At 45.0% G+C, this 16,783-nt stretch overlaps 1 protein-coding gene across 3 annotated transcripts in view; it reads left to right on the top strand.

Moving 5' to 3' along the window:
* The window catches only part of TPR (translocated promoter region, nuclear basket protein), a 79,861-nt gene that overhangs the window by 34,009 nt on the left and 29,069 nt on the right, over positions 1-16,783 (top strand). For all 3 annotated transcript variants that reach the window (XM_030572671.1, XM_030572670.1, XM_030572669.1), the window contains exons 22-34: positions 283-449; positions 1,580-1,732; positions 2,421-2,537; positions 3,940-4,143; positions 4,257-4,441; positions 4,898-5,045; positions 5,849-5,986; positions 7,442-7,573; positions 8,919-9,049; positions 9,446-9,656; positions 10,052-10,198; positions 10,468-10,666; positions 11,333-11,538. In XM_030572671.1, the coding sequence (XP_030428531.1) occupies positions 283-449; positions 1,580-1,732; positions 2,421-2,537; positions 3,940-4,143; positions 4,257-4,441; positions 4,898-5,045; positions 5,849-5,986; positions 7,442-7,573; positions 8,919-9,049; positions 9,446-9,656; positions 10,052-10,198; positions 10,468-10,666; positions 11,333-11,538 (2,138 nt within the window). The remainder of the gene's footprint in view (positions 1-282; positions 450-1,579; positions 1,733-2,420; positions 2,538-3,939; positions 4,144-4,256; positions 4,442-4,897; positions 5,046-5,848; positions 5,987-7,441; positions 7,574-8,918; positions 9,050-9,445; positions 9,657-10,051; positions 10,199-10,467; positions 10,667-11,332; positions 11,539-16,783) is intronic.

The raw sequence follows: 16,783 nt of genomic DNA, 5'->3' as shown, positions 1-16,783 counted from the left end.
TTTGTCTGACTTCATATTTGTGGAAATCACAGGGCTCTAATTATAAGGCTAGTCTTACCAGACTACCCTCATGTGTACTGTCTCATCTCACTTCTCCCTTGCAGCACCACAAAAATTAATATGTACAGCCAGGGTAATGTCTGGTGAAATTAAGTTGCTTCCTGTGAAAATCACCAAGCAATGCCACTGCTCATCTTATCTTCAGAAGGTATAACTTGGACATAATTTACATCTTAAAGACTGAGTTCTAATTTATTAAATTTATGCATTGTTATATCTTAGGACAGTCTAGTGCAAATGAGGATGTGGATGATCTTGTTAGTCGACTAAGACAAGCTGAGGAACAAGTTAATGACCTGAAGGAAAGACTGAAGACTTCTACTAGTAATGTGGAACAGTACAGAGCTATGGTTCTTAGTCTAGAAGAATCCCTTAATAAAGAAAAACAGGTAAGTGTCAATATGTATTTAGCCATTAACATTATTTGCTAAACATAACAGTGTACATCTTGGTCATATTTTTCACTGTATTAGGACTCTTACTTATCAGGAGTTGTGCAACCTGTGTTTCATGGGATGTCACAATCAGAAGTAAGTATTTTGCAGTGCCTGTTAGAATCTTGTGAAATTATACCATTTCTTTTTAGTACTTACTGTCAATAGACTTTCAAGCAAACTACACATTCAGTCTTCCTGCATGCTTTAGTGCCCATATGTTAATATAACTGAACTGTTGGTTTGAGGAAAGGCTGACTCCTTGCCTGACTGTCTCCAAGTTCTCTACTAGAAAGTGGCCTCAGCCCTCACAGGACCTTTGGAAATATTGGCGTTGCATGTGAATCAGATTTAATTTATGTCAGTCATTCTATATAATCACTTTTTATCCTAACAGAGTAAACTTTTCAAATATGCAAAAGAATACTTTCTAGGCATACTTCAAGCGTGAAGGCAAATATCCACATCCTATTTGTAAAAAACATCACTGCCTAAACTGCAAATGCAGCCCATTGTTATAAATTGTCAGTTTGTCTTTTAGATTCTTGATTTGTCAAAGTAGAGAATGCCCAAGTAGAACTTTGATCACCAGAAAAAATGTATCGTTTTTACTAAAATTGTGGCATCCAACAGATCAAGTACATGTTGCTCTGTGTTCAGCATCCAGTCCTCTTCCTCTCCAATAGTTATTGCAAACATTTCATTGAGGCATGAGTTTTATACATTTCACAAACTTTAATATGTAATAAGATATTTCAGCTGATATATATGCAAACTAGTTATCTGAAACTGCTCTTCAAAAATGCCCCCAGTGGGATGTTGAAAATATCCCGAGTTATTGAAAAATACCATTAGCTATACTTTCCAATGTCCCCCATGACATTTGGCTAACTGAGATTGAGAATCCATTTTTTGGCTTTAAATGAGTATTGCAAGAATGCGAAACATAAAATGTGAATCTTTATAAGGAAAGTATGGAACACAAACAGATCTCATGTACCCTGTAGAGTGTGTGGATCTAAATTTTTATTGACGGCTTGACCTTTTGTCCTTTTTTTTTTTTTTTTTTTTTTTTTTTTTTTTAGGTGACAGAGGAAGTTCGGGCAACTGTTGAGGCCCGTTTGAAGGATTCTTCTGAGTATCAAGCACAGCTAGAAAAGAAGCTGATGGAGGCAGAGAAGGAAAAGCAAGAACTTCAGGATGAGAAACGTAAAGCTATAGAGAGCATGGAGCAACAGGTATAGAGTGCTGAACGTTCTCCTTCCTTGTGTCTACAAGAATATGTTTGCAGTTAGTCTTTAATTGTAGTTTTCATTTTAACTTCTATGCAGAAAAGGAAGGCAATGCAGTCTCCAATGCTGATTTGTTGTACCTTTCACAAAAGGTTTTACAGGAGTGTAACTCAGTTAGAAGGATGCTGTATTAAAATATATAAATACATATATAAAACTCTTATCCACTCAGTCCTTCACTGTTTCTCTTATCTTATACTTTGATCAGTGCTTGAAGGAAAGAGTCAGCACACTAGCAAAACCAAGCTGCAGTGTTTGTGCATGTATGCCAAAATTAGGGCATCCAGACCCTTTAATTTTTCCATTTTATATTTGGAAAATGGCTGATTTTCTTCCTCTTGGAGTTGAAATTAACAAGATCTGTGCAACCAGCATCACTCATGTGAACTCAGCGGGGAAAGCATAGTTAACTGTTTCTGAAAAGGGAGCTCAGAAGACCTGAATTCGCACAAAAATGGCTCTATTACATTAATAAGCCAAAATCTAAATCGCACCAGATTATAATCATTTAAAATTCCTCCTTTGGCTCTAAATTATTCATATCTTATACTTCTTCGTGTTGCTTCTTTTAAACACTATGTTATAGTACTTAATAAATTACATTGTCATGTTCAATTTTATTTCCTTCCTATAGCTATCTGAACTGAAGAAGAGTCTCTCTAATGTGCAATCTGAAGTCCAGGAAGCTCTTCAAAGAGCAGGCACAGCAATAAATAATGAACAGCAAGCCAGGCGTGACTGTCAGGAGCAAGTAAGTTTTGGTTTTAGTTATAAATGGCCGGATGAAGATTGTTTGTTTGTTAGTTTTGTCTCTGTCTGGAGCCAAGGACAGGTTTAACTTTCAGTGCAGTTGGTCAGAGAAATTAGTGGAAATAGAAGTGTTACAGGAGCAGTTCGTCCATTCCTATGACATGATTGTTTCCTAGACTGTATTTCCCGGTGCTTTATTGCCTTGATGTAATCTAAATTTTAAATAACTAGAGTGTTAATTAAATAGACTTTGAATATAAAATCCTGCACTTGTTTATTGCCCCAGCGTGGACCTTCCATGGCGGGGAGAGGCATCCCTCCCTCGGCCCTGGCCAGCCTCACTGGAGCTGCCGCAGCCAGGAAGTGGTGCCACTTCCCCAGCCCCAAGCATCTGCGGCAGGAGAGGTCTGGGAGAATTCTCTCTTCCCACCGCAGCCCCAGGGCAGCCTGTACCCCAAACCCCTTGTCCCTGCTCCAGCCCTCTGCTCCACCCCCGCCATATGAATTTTGTTATGTGCACCAATATGAAGGTGTTTGACATATCACCTCCATATTGGTGCACATAACATTCATTCCATACACGGACGTAAAAAAATTAGAGGGAACATTGGTTGTGGGATGTACTTAACTGATCTTAATGGATTCTTTCTTAACTCTCCAGAAGGAGGTGAAAACTGAAGTTCTTACCAGTATATACTAGGGGAAGAGCTCTTCCCAAACCCAGTTTTGACAATTACTTAGAGTGCATGCTAGCAGCAATAACTGTAGCAAGACATTTTTGCCAATACTCTGAGAAGATAAGTTTGGTGTCAAGTAACTGCTGGTTTTTACAGTGAATCCTAGTCACGCTTATTTTTCTGCATCTGAGAATTCCAGTAACTCTTTCAGAAAACTCCATTGTGTAGTTAATATAGACTGTTTAATTGCCAGGGATTTTCATGTGTCAGATAATAAGATTGAATCAATCTTTTGCTGGTCCTTCCCCCCCTTTTTGTATTGAACTCTCTCCATAGTTGCAATCAGCAGAAGTATTTAAACAAGCTCCTATCCCTCTCGATGCAGAATTTAAAGGAAGAGTACTGGTGATAGGGCATGTAAAAAGGGGATTTCATCCAGCTGGCTGCCAGATCGTTAATATTTAGGGATATATTCAAATTTGCATGCGTGTTTTCTCAGGCTTTTGAGAATCACATGGGTTAAGGGATAGGGACACTTTGAGGAGGTGGCATAGATTTTATTATTGGTGGCTTATTTTGTTTATCGGGATTGATCTACAAGCGAAGACAAGTCTAATATTGGGAAATTTCCCTTTTTGTATTTATGTAACTTTTGAACAAGTTTGTAACGCTATGGAGGGTATGTGATGTACTTGAAGAAATAACGAAGTACACTGTTTCTCACAGGCAAAGATAGCTTCAGAAGCTCAAAATAAGTATGAGCGGGAATTAATGCTTCATGCAGCTGATGTAGAGGCCTTGCAGGCTGCTAAAAGTCAAGTTGCTAAGAATTCAGCAATAAGGCAGCAGTTAGAGGAAGCTACTCAAAAAGCTGAATCTGCACTTCTGGAATGCAAAGCCTCATGGGAGGAGCAGGAGAGAATGTTAAAGGTAGGATTTTTCTGGCTCCAGTGACTTTTCTGAAGTGTATCGATATCTGTCGTGTTCAGACCCATGCAAATTAAAATTCATCATGACGAAACAGAAAAATATTTCTGTCGTAGGATGAAGCTTCAAAGCTTGGGTCTCGCTGTGAAGACTTAGAAAAACAAAACCGATTATTACATGAGCAACTAGAAAATCTAAGTAACAAGATGGTGACCTCTGTGAAGGAATCTGTGCCAAGTGCATTGAATGTTTCGCTCAATGAAGAAGGCAAATCACAAGAACAAATCTTAGAAATTCTCAGGTAATTTCAGTTGCTGAACTGGTTAGTTCACCTTCATTTTCTTTTTTGGAAAACACAGAAAATTTCAAAATTAAACTGGATTAATTTTTAACTGATATTAGGTATGGTGAGAGCCTTTTGCCCTGCTTCAGTAGTAGCAGAGACAGGTGGAATTACAACTGCTGAATTGTCCCAAGTATCATAGGGAAAAGATGTAAGGCAGAGACTTGTCTGGAGAGCCTGGTGCCTCCTGGTAAATGTTGGTGGCAAGAACATTCTATAGAGTGACATCTTCCCAGAGTAGGCTCAAGTGTTTTTGTTTCCTTTATTTATTGGTAGATATTAGGATTTGCTTTTGGGTTTCTTCAACCAACTGCCATTTTTATTTTCTTTTAGCAGCAGGCATCATTCTGACATGGGCGTCTAAATTTAAAACTCCTTCTTACTCTTGAGTTCAAATGACCCCCTTTCTTATAGATTTATACGCCGAGAGAAGGAGATTGCAGAAACAAGATTTGAAGTGGCCCAGGTGGAGAGCTTGCGTTATCGTCAAAGGGTGGATCACCTGGAAAGGGAGCTCCAGGACTTGCATGATAGTCTGAACGCAGAGAGAGAGAAGGTGCAGGTGTGTACATGAACTGTTGGTTACGCTTTCAACAACTAGCTTAAATGTCTTCCTCTGTATTCAAGTCTTTTCCAACTGCATATTTCTATGCTGCAGCTGGGAGTGTGTTTCTGAGCTTGGATAGACAGAAGGTACTAGCTTAGCTCAAGCTAGCCTGCTAAAAATAGCAGTGTAGCCGATGATAGTACAGGCAGTGGCTCAGGCTCCCAGTCAGAGTCTGAAGCAAGCCAGACCCCTGAATATGTACTTAGACAGCTAGCCTGAGCCACCCATCTGTGCTATCCTCAGCTATGCTGCTATTTATAGCAGTATTTTTAGAGCTCTGTTTGAGCTAGCATGTGTCTGTCTACCTGAGCTGGGACGCATGCCTCTCATCTGCAGTGCAAACATAAGCTAAAAGCAAAGAAGTGTGCAAGAGTCCATTGTATTTGGATTGGGATTGATATTTGTCCAGTTGCACTAACTTTGCTCCTAGCCCGATGAACTTGCTCTCAAAAGCAGGATAGCAATTATGCCTCAAGAACTTGTTTTAACATGAATAGTTGTGCAGAACAGATATTTAGGAAGCAGTCAAAAGACATGTTTGGAGAAATGGTACAGAGAATCACATGGGGGAAGCCTGCTATTTTCAGGGTTTTAAACAATGTATTTATTTCTTCAGCTAACTCTCTTTTTAAAAAGTGTTTACATGAGTTTATGTACACTGTGGTAGTTTTCTAAAATCGAATACCAATGAACGTTGTTTGAATGTTTATGTCCAAAGAAAGCTAAACCAGTTTGGATGATTTTCTTTGACCTATCAGATAACAGCAAAAACAATTGCTCAGCACGAAGAATTAATGAAAAAGACGGAAACCATGAATGTGTTGATAGAAACCAACAAGATGCTGAGAGAAGAGAAAGAGAGGCTGGAACAAGAACTACAACAAATGCAGGCAAAGGTTAGTGTTAAGACTTATGCACAGAGTTCTCAGACACTTGGTATTTGAAAGAGAACTGGAATGAATCAACATCTGGGTTTGTTAGACATATATCACTAATTGCAGTAACTGTATGCTTAAAACTTGATTATAAATAATGTGGGTGACAATCATTTCAGACACAACTGAGAGGGGAGGGATAGCTCAGTGGTTTGAGCACTGGCCTGCTAAACTCAGGGTTGTGAGTTCAATCCTTGAGGGGGCCACTTAGGGATCTGGGGCAGAAATCAGTACTTGAGCCTGCTAGTGAAGGCAGGGGGCTGGACTTGACCTTTCAGGGTCCCTTCCAGTTCTATGAGATAGGATTTTCAATATAATTAAGATGTCAGAGGACAAGGCCCTGTATACTATGCAGAAAGTTTCAAGCAGCTTTAAATAAAGTAGAAAAATCAGTAGATACTCTTGTTTCAGAGTAGCAGCCGTGTTAGTCTGAATCTGCAAAAAGAACAGGAGTACTTGTGGCACCTTAGAGACTAACAAATTTATTTGAGCATAAGCTTTCGTGGGCTACAGCCCACTTCATCGGATGTATAGAAGGGAACATATAGTAAGGAGATATATACAACTCCCACCTTTTCTTGTGCTCTGTATGTGTCTATACATCTCCTTCCTGTATGTTCCATTCTATGCATCTGATGAAGTGGGCGATAGCCCACGAAAGCTTATGCTCAAATAAATTTGTTGGTCTCTAAGGTGCCACAAGTACTCTGTTCTTTTTGTAGATACTCTTGGTTAACAATACGCTGTTGATCAGGACTCTCATTAAAATAAAAGAAAGATAAAGGGATGGACTGAAGTGGTGGGCCGCAATTTTATTAACTTAGGCCACATATAACACTGGGCAGGAGTGCTATCTCACAGACCAGGAATTTAATGGTATCCAGTGTGATTTACAGGGCTCCCACTCCCATCATATAAGCAGTAACTCAGGGTTGACCCTCCTCAGTCTACCCCTAGAACTCAGCTCACTTCTGAATCTTCTCCTCCTCCCTTCCCCCCCCCTGCCACAAGGCAAGTAGAGGATATTAAGGGGGAACCTCAATTTGTGAAGACTTCGGGCATCCTCTTTTCAAGGCACGTGGTCCACCAGTGAAATCATAAGTGTAATTTACTTCTGGGAGTACTGCACCTTTTGGCCTTTATCTGCACTAGCCAGTGGAGATACCCCCGAAAGCATGGAAAGAGGTTTAAATTGGCCTTTGTGGTCCACCATCAATCAGTTTTCCCACTTTTCCCCTGACTGGCCAGTGAGAGGCAGAGAACCTGAGGAGGAGGAGGGACCTAGCCATGGCCTTCTCAGGCATGCACTCTCCTATCTCTCCTTCTGGGCTTTACATCGCTCTGCCAGTTTGACCAATGTCCCCTCTGGTCCCTCAGTGAGATGGGGGTATATTTTAATACCTGATGATTTCCCAGGTGCGTAAGCTAGAGGCAGACATCCTACCTTTACAAGAGTCTAATGCTGAGCTAAGTGAAAAAAGTGGAATGCTTCAGGCAGAAAAGAAGCTGTTGGAAGAGGATGTCAAACGTTGGAAAGCCCGGACCCAGGTGAGTGCATCTTTTCACAAAGGAAATCCAAATGAAAGAACTCACATGTTGGTAGATCAACCCCATTTCCTGAAAAAGTAGTGGAAGACTGAAATGAATTTGATTTGTGAAACATCACCAATGAATATGTATTTATAAAGCTTGAATTTGTTAGGATACCATGAGTTTGCCTTGTCACTGCCTGGTATGGGACACAGCTAAGAGCACCAATTTCAGGTCAGACTGCCAGAATGCAGGGCATATACCCCAGGCTGGTGATGTATTCTATCCTAAGACTTCACCAAACTGATAACAAAAATGTGTGCTTCCAAATTATCATACTGGTTATTATGGAGCCACAGACAGTCCCCCTCATGCATTGCCCAGACAAATTATTTATCTGTGATAAAGGACTATTAAAACCAGAAATAACATATTAGATTCTTCCTGTTCCAAAGAACCAGCCACTTACCACAGATCAAAATATACTTCATGATCTTGCCCAAAAAATATGCTTCAGCCAATCTTTAACTAACTAACTAAAGATTTATTAATAAGGAAGAGTATTTAAAAGGTTTAAATAAATCATATATGTTACAGTTGCTTTCAGAGTTTGTGGATCAGGATAATAGCAGTGATGTTAAATCAGCCAGTTTTGCAATAAGTCTCTCTGGGTCGTCCAAATGATTGGGGATCCTCAGTCCATTGTTTTAAAGCTTCCCTTTGTTATAGAAATCATAGTCCAGAGATGAGGAGCAAGAAAGAGGCAGAGGGATAGTGTCACAGTCTCCAGATATAGGCTCAGTCCATGTGCATGGAAAGTTAGTCTCAAACATGGAGTTAGGAATCACATGTTCTACGTGCCCTTGCCGATTCATGAGGCATCAATTGTCTACATGCTCTCTGAGGCATAGTTGGAAGGGGTCCACTGGAAGACTTGATTCTCCTTAATGGTCCATCAACCATAGCTGACTGGTCTTGATTTAAATCTGTCTTGTGTGTGTTACCCAGGAACACAATATGTTTTTGAGATACAAACACATAGCAAAGATTCATAACTGCGTATGCAATGATACTACACACATATAAACAGGATAACATTGTTCAACAGCTTACAACTTTTCCAATGATAACTTACAAGGTATACTTTGAGATTCATCACAATTGTGCAACAGTGGTGATACTTTGTGTAAACATGGTCATCTTTTTTTTATACAGTATCACATGCCTAACTTAGAATGCAGTTCTAAACCATCATTGACAGAGCACAAATAGCAACAATCACCAGCATGTATAGATTCTGTAGAATGAAATATGTTTTCTTTTTGCAAGAATCAAGACTATTCAGATTACAAATATCTTTCAGCACTTACTGAGCCAACAGAAAGACACTGATCTTGAAGAATATCGGAAACTCCTTTCAGAGAAGGAGGCAAATACCAAACGCATACAACAGATGAGTGAAGAAACAGGCAGGCTTAAAGCAGAAATAGCAAGGTACAGTATAAGGAAATCTGTGGAAAGTTCTGCATACTAAAAGTCTGTTTTACTATGTAATATTTAAAATAAGACAACATCAGGAAATGAAACTCCTAAATATCCCTATATAAATGTTAAGCCTTTGGTGTTTGTTTAGCAATTTAACTCCTTTTTATACTCCTAGTTATAAAAAGTGAAGTGTTAATTTATTTGGAAACAGGACATTTTAAAATAAGTAGCCCAATTACTTCAAATTTAACTTTTATAATTTGATTTAATATGGGTACTTTACTTTGAATATATATTCACTCATGGTGACTGACAGTACAAAAATATAGCCATATCAAAATGTATTGACTTTATTTATCTCTTGGCAAGATCTCATGTATCTCTTCATCCAATTTTGGTGTTTAGATCTAATGCATCTCTGACTACAAGCCAGAATCTGGTCCAGACACTCAGAGATGAGTTAACTAAAACAAGAACTGAAAAGGACACTCTTCAGAAGGAGCTAGAGAATAAAGTGGCTGACATACAAGAAAAAGTCAAAACTATAACACAGGTCAAGAAAATTGGACGACGATACAAGACTCAGTATGAAGAGCTGAAAGCGCAATATGACAAGGTAGATGTAAATTCTGATTATTTAAGAAATTGAACAGTACATTTTCAGTAGTCTTCATATGTATTACTGTTTATAATATCTGAATTAGTTTTAAAAACTAAAAATGTGCCTAAAATTACTTCTGATACAGAAACTTGCCTATGAAATTCTGGCTTTAACTTTGAAATGTCCAAAGAATAAATATGCTGTATGTTGTTTGAATGTGTGATGTATGAAACACAGCTCTTAAGAAAGCATAATTCCTTTCTGCATCCTGCTTAAACCATTTGTGATGATGAGTACCCATCTGGTAGTGTTGTGTATAAAAGTGATAGCTTTCTACATCTGATGATGCCTTTTTCAAAAACATAACAAAAAACCCACAACCCAGACCTGACCTATTTGCAATGTTTCAGGTGGTTGCTGAGACATCAACTCAGTCTTATGCAGAAGAACAAGAACAGCAAGCTTCTGTCCAGGAAATACAAGAACTGAAAGAGTCTCTCAGCCAGGCTGAGGTGAAGACAAAAGCTCTGGAGAATCAGATTGAAAATTTGCAGAAGGTAAGAAGAGAGCAATATTGTTAGTTTCTACATATGTTTTGAAAGCACTTTACAAACAAATCTTCACTGTACCCTGTGAAGTATGTGTGTTCTCTGTCTCTGTCGGAGGAGCTGGAATATTATACCACTGAGAACTTTTACTATCTTAGCTAAAGTGATTAGTTAGTACCTCAGCTCATTGGCTGTGTTTTGTGTGTGACACACTCACCACCTAGTTTTAAGGTATTATAGCTGGTAGTTAAATTACTTTTTTTTTTTTTTTTCTGCAGACTATAGCAGAGAAAGAAAGTGAAGCCAGAAGTCTTCAGGAACAGATATCTCAGCTACAGTCAGAACTTTCTCGTCTTCATCAAGATTTGCAAGAGAGAACAACACAGGAAGAACAACTCAGGCAACAGATAACTGAGAAGGAGGAGAAGACTAGGAAGACCCTGCTGGCTGCCAAGCAGAAAATTGCACAGTTAGCTGGTAAGTTACCCTACTCTGCCTTAAAGGTTTTCCATTTTTTTAATTGGTTTTATGGAGAAACTTCCTGGGCTGAAACCCTGGAGGAAAACGTCATCTTCTTAGGTAAACTTCAGCAAGAAATTAACTGTGATGTAAAGTGTAAGTTTCTAAAATTAAACTTTGAACGTAGCTGTTCCTTGGGCAGGTTTTTCAGCTATATACAGTTAGTTATGCAGTGTTGGAATCTGTAAAAATGTTTGACTTGATATCAGTTAAGAGGCAAATAACTAATTTGAGAGTTATTTTAGATGAGTCAGAGGATATTGTCCTTGCTTAGCACGCAGGTATTTATCCCACACAACTTACCCGCACAGAGGATATTCTTTTCTTTCAGCAAGTTCAGTGTTAATCAGGAAGGAATGAAATTGCTAGTGCCTGCTTTCTGACGGTTGGAGAAAACATACAGTCCTTCAATGTTTCAAATTTACAATTGCTATCCATATTTTCAAAAAAAAAATCACATAAGCTATCACTAAGAAATAGTTTTATCACTTACAATGTGTTAGTACACATAGGTCTCTGCTTAAAGTACTTCATTAACTTATAAAAGCAAACAGACTTTCAGTGCACAAAGATTTGGAAGGCAGTTTTACAGTGAAAAGACGGAATGCTTTGTTACTTAATTAGGTACGAAAGAACAGCTGACAAAAGAAAATGACGAGTGGAAACAAAAGAATAGTGCATTAGAAGAGCAAAAGAGTGAGTTGGAGGTGCGGATGAGTGCACTCAAATCACAGTATGAAGGTCGAATTTGCCGCCTGGAGAGAGAGCTAAGAGAGCAACAAGAGAGGCACCATGAACAGCGAGATGAGCCTCCAGAGTCTACTAATAAGGTAAAGTGCAAGATATGTGAAGCTTTTGTTAGCTGTATTAGCATATGTAGTGAAACAGAATGGTTTGTGTCTAACAAGTGTGGGCTTTGAGTTCACAGTAACGGAGCAGTTGTGAATTAGAATAGTTCCTGTGTGGTGCCTCTTCCCTAATACCATATCTCTGATAGCAGGTGGAAATTTAACAGACACAACCTCTTCCCATGGTGCTTCCAACCTTTTTAATACCCAGAATAATGTGGCTGGACACCCAAAACAGTACATACCATCTCCAGTGTCCCAAAGCCAGTTGGTCTCGGAAGGAAGGGAAACAGCTCTTCTTCTTCGAGTGATTGCTCATATCCATTCCAGTTAGGTGTGCGCGCCATGCGTGCACGTTCGTCGGAAACTTTTTACCCTAGCAACTCCAGTGGGCCGGCAAGTCGCCCCCTAGAGTGGCGCCGCCATGGCGGTTGATATATACCCCTGCCGGCCCACCCGCTCCTCAGTTCCTTCTTACCGCCGTGTCGGTCGTTGGAACTGTGGAGCACGGCTTTGCTGTCTTCCACGTCCCTAGCTCTCCTTCGTTGTACAGTTCATAGTTGTAGTTAGTAGTAAATAGTTGTTAAGTATAGTTAGTTAAGTAGTATATTGTAAATACTTGTAAATATTTGTTAGCCGGTTTGGGCTGTAGCCCTTCCCGGCACCGGGCCCATCCCTGGTTCGCCAGGCTTCAAACAATGCACAGCCTGTAAGAAGCCGATGCCGACCAGCGATCACCACAACGCGTGCCTAAAGTGCCTGGGGGAATCGCACATCTCGGACAAGTGCCGCATTTGCAAGGCTTTTAAGCCTAGGACAAAAAAGGAGAGAGAGACCAGAGGTTGAGGACTCTCCTTATGGAAGCGGCACTCAACCCGGCAGCTTCACAGACCGTCGCCTCTACGCCGGCACCGGAAAGACTCCCCGGCACCGTCCTTCCCCGGCACCGGGTCCCGAAGCAAGGCCCTCAAAGTCTGCAACTCCATCCAGGCAGACTCGAGTGGAGCGCCCGGCACCTACCTCGGCCGCGGCACCACCGACAGGGATCCCGTCGACTCCGGGCCCGGAGGGTCCGTCGAGTCCGGTCCCTCCTAGCTCCCCCATAAGATCTGGGGTTGAGCTATTGGTCCCATCGACGCCGGAGACCTTTGCCTCGGCACGGAACCTAATCGCTCTAACAGAGCCAACTCAGCCTCCACCCCCGGTACCTCCGGTGCGGGTTGTATCCAGAGGCAAGCCGATGATGAGAGCGCTGTCTCGGGACTCACGTTCACTGTCGAGGTCCCGTCACTGTGGATGCTCCCGATCCCGGCGCTGCTCGCAGTCCCGGCACCGCTCCCCTCGGCGGTACCGGTCGCACTCGCGGCACCGGTCATCCTCCAAACAGTCCCGGTCTGGTTCCAGTCACTGATACCGGCACCGGGACTCTAGGAGCCGTTCCTGCCATCGATCAACTCCCCGGTCGATCTTCCGGCACCGAGCTGGTGGCAGGTCCCGGTCGACCTCCCAGCACCGTGTTGGTGGCAGGTCTCGGTCCCGATCCCGGCACTGAGTCGGCGGCAGGTACCGGTCCCGCTCCCGGCATCGAGTCCAAGACAGGCCCCGGTCCCGATCCCGGCACTGGTATGACTCCCGGTATCGGTCCCCGGCACCGAGAACATCTGCGGCGTCAGGACGAAGGGATTCCTACCAGCCGCGTTCGGCCCCTCCATGGCCCTCCAGACAGCCGTCTGTATCGTCACAGGCGGACAGTGTTTATGCACTGGACACAGACAGGCACGCGGCCCTTTTTCAAGACCTTCCTCAACAGGACCAGGGACCGCAGCAATGGGGGTTCTGGACGCCCTGTGCGTACCACCAAGCCCAGGGCCCCCAACAGCTTCCTCCTAGGCCTGCGACGACTGAGCACAGGGCGCCGGAGGCATCGCTGTCTCGCCCCCCTCCCTCTCCGGATGGGGAGGACAGGTCCAAACAGCAGGACCCTGAGCTCCCTCCGGAGTCAGAGGCGTGGGCTCAGACAGACCCCCCTATAGACACTCTCTTGCCAGGGGTCTCCTCATGGTCTTCTCCCGATGAGGCTATGACAGGCACTTCTTCCACCAGCCCTCCCCCACTCGACCTCAGGGCACACCAGGACCTCCTCAGGCGCATAGTGCAGAACTTAAACCTACAAGCTGAGGAAGTCTCCGAGATCGAAGATCCCGTGGTGAGCATCCTCTCCTCAGATGCTCCCACCAGGGTCGCCCTGCCCTTTATTCGGACTATCCAGGCCAACGCCAATACGATCTGGCAATCACCGGCCTCCATCCCCCCTGCTGCACGAGGCGTGGAGCGGAAGTACATGGCTCCCTCCAAGGGCTATGAGTACCTCCATGTTCATCCGACACCGTGCTCTCTCGTCGTGCAGTCGGTGAACGAGAGGGAGCATCATGGACAAGAGGCCCTAGCTTCCAAATCCAAGAAGGCCAGGCGTATGGACCTCCTCGGCCGCAAGGTCTATTCTGCGGGGGCCCTTCAGCTCAGGGTTTCCAACCAGCAAGCCCTCTTTAGCCGCTACGCCTTTAACTCTTGGGTGGCAGCGGATAAGTTTAAGGAGCTGTTGCCACAGGAGGCGCGTCAAGAATTTGCAGCAATTCTTGACGAGGGCAAGAAGGTCGCAAGAACCTCGTTGCAGGCCTCCTTGGACGCAGCAGACTCGGCCGCTCGTACCCTCGCCTCAGGGGTTACAATGCGCCGCATCTCCTGGCTTCAGGTTTCTGGCCTTCCGCCGGAGCTCCAATATACCATCCAGGACCTCCCGTTTGAAGGCCAGGGCCTGTTCTCGGAGAAGACAGACCTCAGACTAAAAAGTCTGAAGGACAGTCGGGTCATCATGCACTCCCTTGGGATGCATATGCCCGGGACACAACGCAGACCCTTCCGGCCGCAACAACAGCAGCAGCGCCGGCCGTTCCCCCAGTTCCGCCAGCGGCAGGACCTCAATAGGCGCTGCGGCAGAAATGGCAGGCGCAGACAGTCGGGGAACCAAGGGGGGCAGAATCAGAGCTCCTCCAAAGCCCCGTCTGGACCCAAACCTTCGTTTTGAAGGTGCGCCCGAGGGCGCAGTACCAGTTTCCCTCACGGATCCTTCCCCCCCGTTTTCCAACCACCTTTAGTTTTTCCTCCAGGCGTGGACCCAAATAACATCCGACCGCTAGGTCTTACACACTGTGCAGATGGGATACCGTCTGCAGTTTATGTCTTTCCCTTCCTCCCGCCCCCCACCCTCGTCCCTCTTCAGGGACCCCTCTCACGAGCAATTCCTCCGCCAGGAGGTGCAGACGCTCCTCGACAAAGGAGCCATAGAGGCGGTTCCGGAGAACGAAAAGGGCAAGGGATTTTATTCCCGCTACTTCCTCATCCCCAAGGCCAAGGGAGGCCTCAGACCTATCCTCGACCTGCGGGAACTCAACAAACATCTGGTGAAGTTGAAGTTCCGCATGGTATCCCTGGGGACCATTATCCCATCTCTGGATCCTGGAGACTGGTACGCCGCCCTCGACATGCAGGACGCTTACTTTCATATCGCCATATTGCCACATCACAGACGTTTCCTTCGGTTCGTGGTCGACCGCCATCATTACCAATTCGCGGTCCTCCCGTTTGGCCTCTTTACAGCCCGAGGGTATTCACCAAAAGCATGGCTGTCGTCGTCACATATCTTCGGCGCAGTCACATTCACATGTTCCCTTACCTCGACGACTGGCTGATCCGAGGCACATCAGAGCTGCAGGTCCGCAACCACGTCCGCAGGATCAGCGGCCTCTTTACTACCTTGGGCCTCATCATCAACGTGGACAAGTCCACTCTGCTCCCCACACAGAGGATAGAGTTCATCGGGGCCGTTCTGGACTCCACCTTGGCCTGGGCCCTTCTGCCATTGCCCAGGTTCCAGTCACTGTCGGCCATCATTCAATGCTTGCAGGCAGCCCCCCTGACCTCTATAAGGACATGCCTAACCCTCTTAGGCCACATGGCGGCCTGCACATTTGTGACAGGTTATGCGCGGCTCCGCATGAGGCCCCTCCAATCTTGGCTCATCGCGCAGTATCAGCCGACCAGACATTCGCTGGACACAGTTGTCACCATTCCCCAGGGGGTATTGGATTCCCTCCGGTGGTGGCTAGACCAGTCCGTCGTGTGTGCGGGGCTCCCGTTTCATCCGCCCCAACCCTCGGTGTCCCTAACAACGGATGCCTCAGATCTCGGCTGGGGGGCCCACCTGGGAGCCCTGAGGACACAGGGCCTGTGGTCCCCGCAGGAGGTGGATTTACACATCAACATGCGGGAGTTGAGAGCAGTCCGCCTTGCTTGTCAAACAGTCTCTCATCAGCTCCGAGGTCGTTGTGTCGCGGTGTTCACCGACAACACGACGACCATGTACTATATCAACAAGCAGGGCGGCACCAGATCCTCTCCCCTATGTCATGAGGCGATGCAACTCTGGGACTTTTGTATAGCCCACTCCATTCACCTCACGGCTTCCTTCCTCCCCGGAGTACGGAACACGCTGGCGGACTGCCTGAGTAGATCCTTCCTCACGCACGAGTGGTCCCTTCGCCCGGACGTCGTCCTCTCGCTCTTCCAGAGGTGGGGTTGTCCCCGCGTGGACCTCTTCACGTCCAGGGGGAACAGGAAATGCCAGGCGTTCTGCTCCTTTCAGGGCCGGGAAGCCGGGTCTATAGCGGACGCCTTCCTTATCCCGTGGACGACCCACTTGTTCTACGCGTTCCCTCCGTTCCCACTGGTCCACAAGGTCCTTCTGAAGGTGCGCAGGGACAGGGCCCGCGTGATTATGGTAGCTCCAGCGTGGCCCAGGCAACATTGGTACCCCATGTTGCTGGACCTGGCCATAGCCAACCCAGTCCCCCTGCCTCTTCACCCGGACCTGATCACCCAGGACCACGGCACTCTCTGTCACCCGGACCTCCAGTCGCTGCACCTGGCAGCATGGCTCCTGCGTGGCTGACCAGATCCGAATTACGCTGCTCTACCCCGGTACGTGAGGTACTCTTGGGCAGCAGGAAGCCTTCCACCAGAGCGACGTACTCGGCCAAGTGGAAGCGTTTCTCCTGTTGGTGCACGGAGAGGGGTTTCCTCCCTATGGAAGTTTCGGTCGCCAATATTTTGGACTACATTTGGTCCCTCAAGCAACAGGGCCTGGCGATATCGTCCCTTCGGGTTCACC

The sequence above is a fragment of the Gopherus evgoodei genome, chromosome 8, assembly GCF_007399415.2.
Source record: "Gopherus evgoodei ecotype Sinaloan lineage chromosome 8, rGopEvg1_v1.p, whole genome shotgun sequence".
NCBI lineage: Eukaryota > Metazoa > Chordata > Testudines > Testudinidae > Gopherus > Gopherus evgoodei.
The sequence above is the reverse complement of the archived record's forward strand: the minus strand, read 5'-3'. Positions and strand labels throughout refer to the sequence as shown.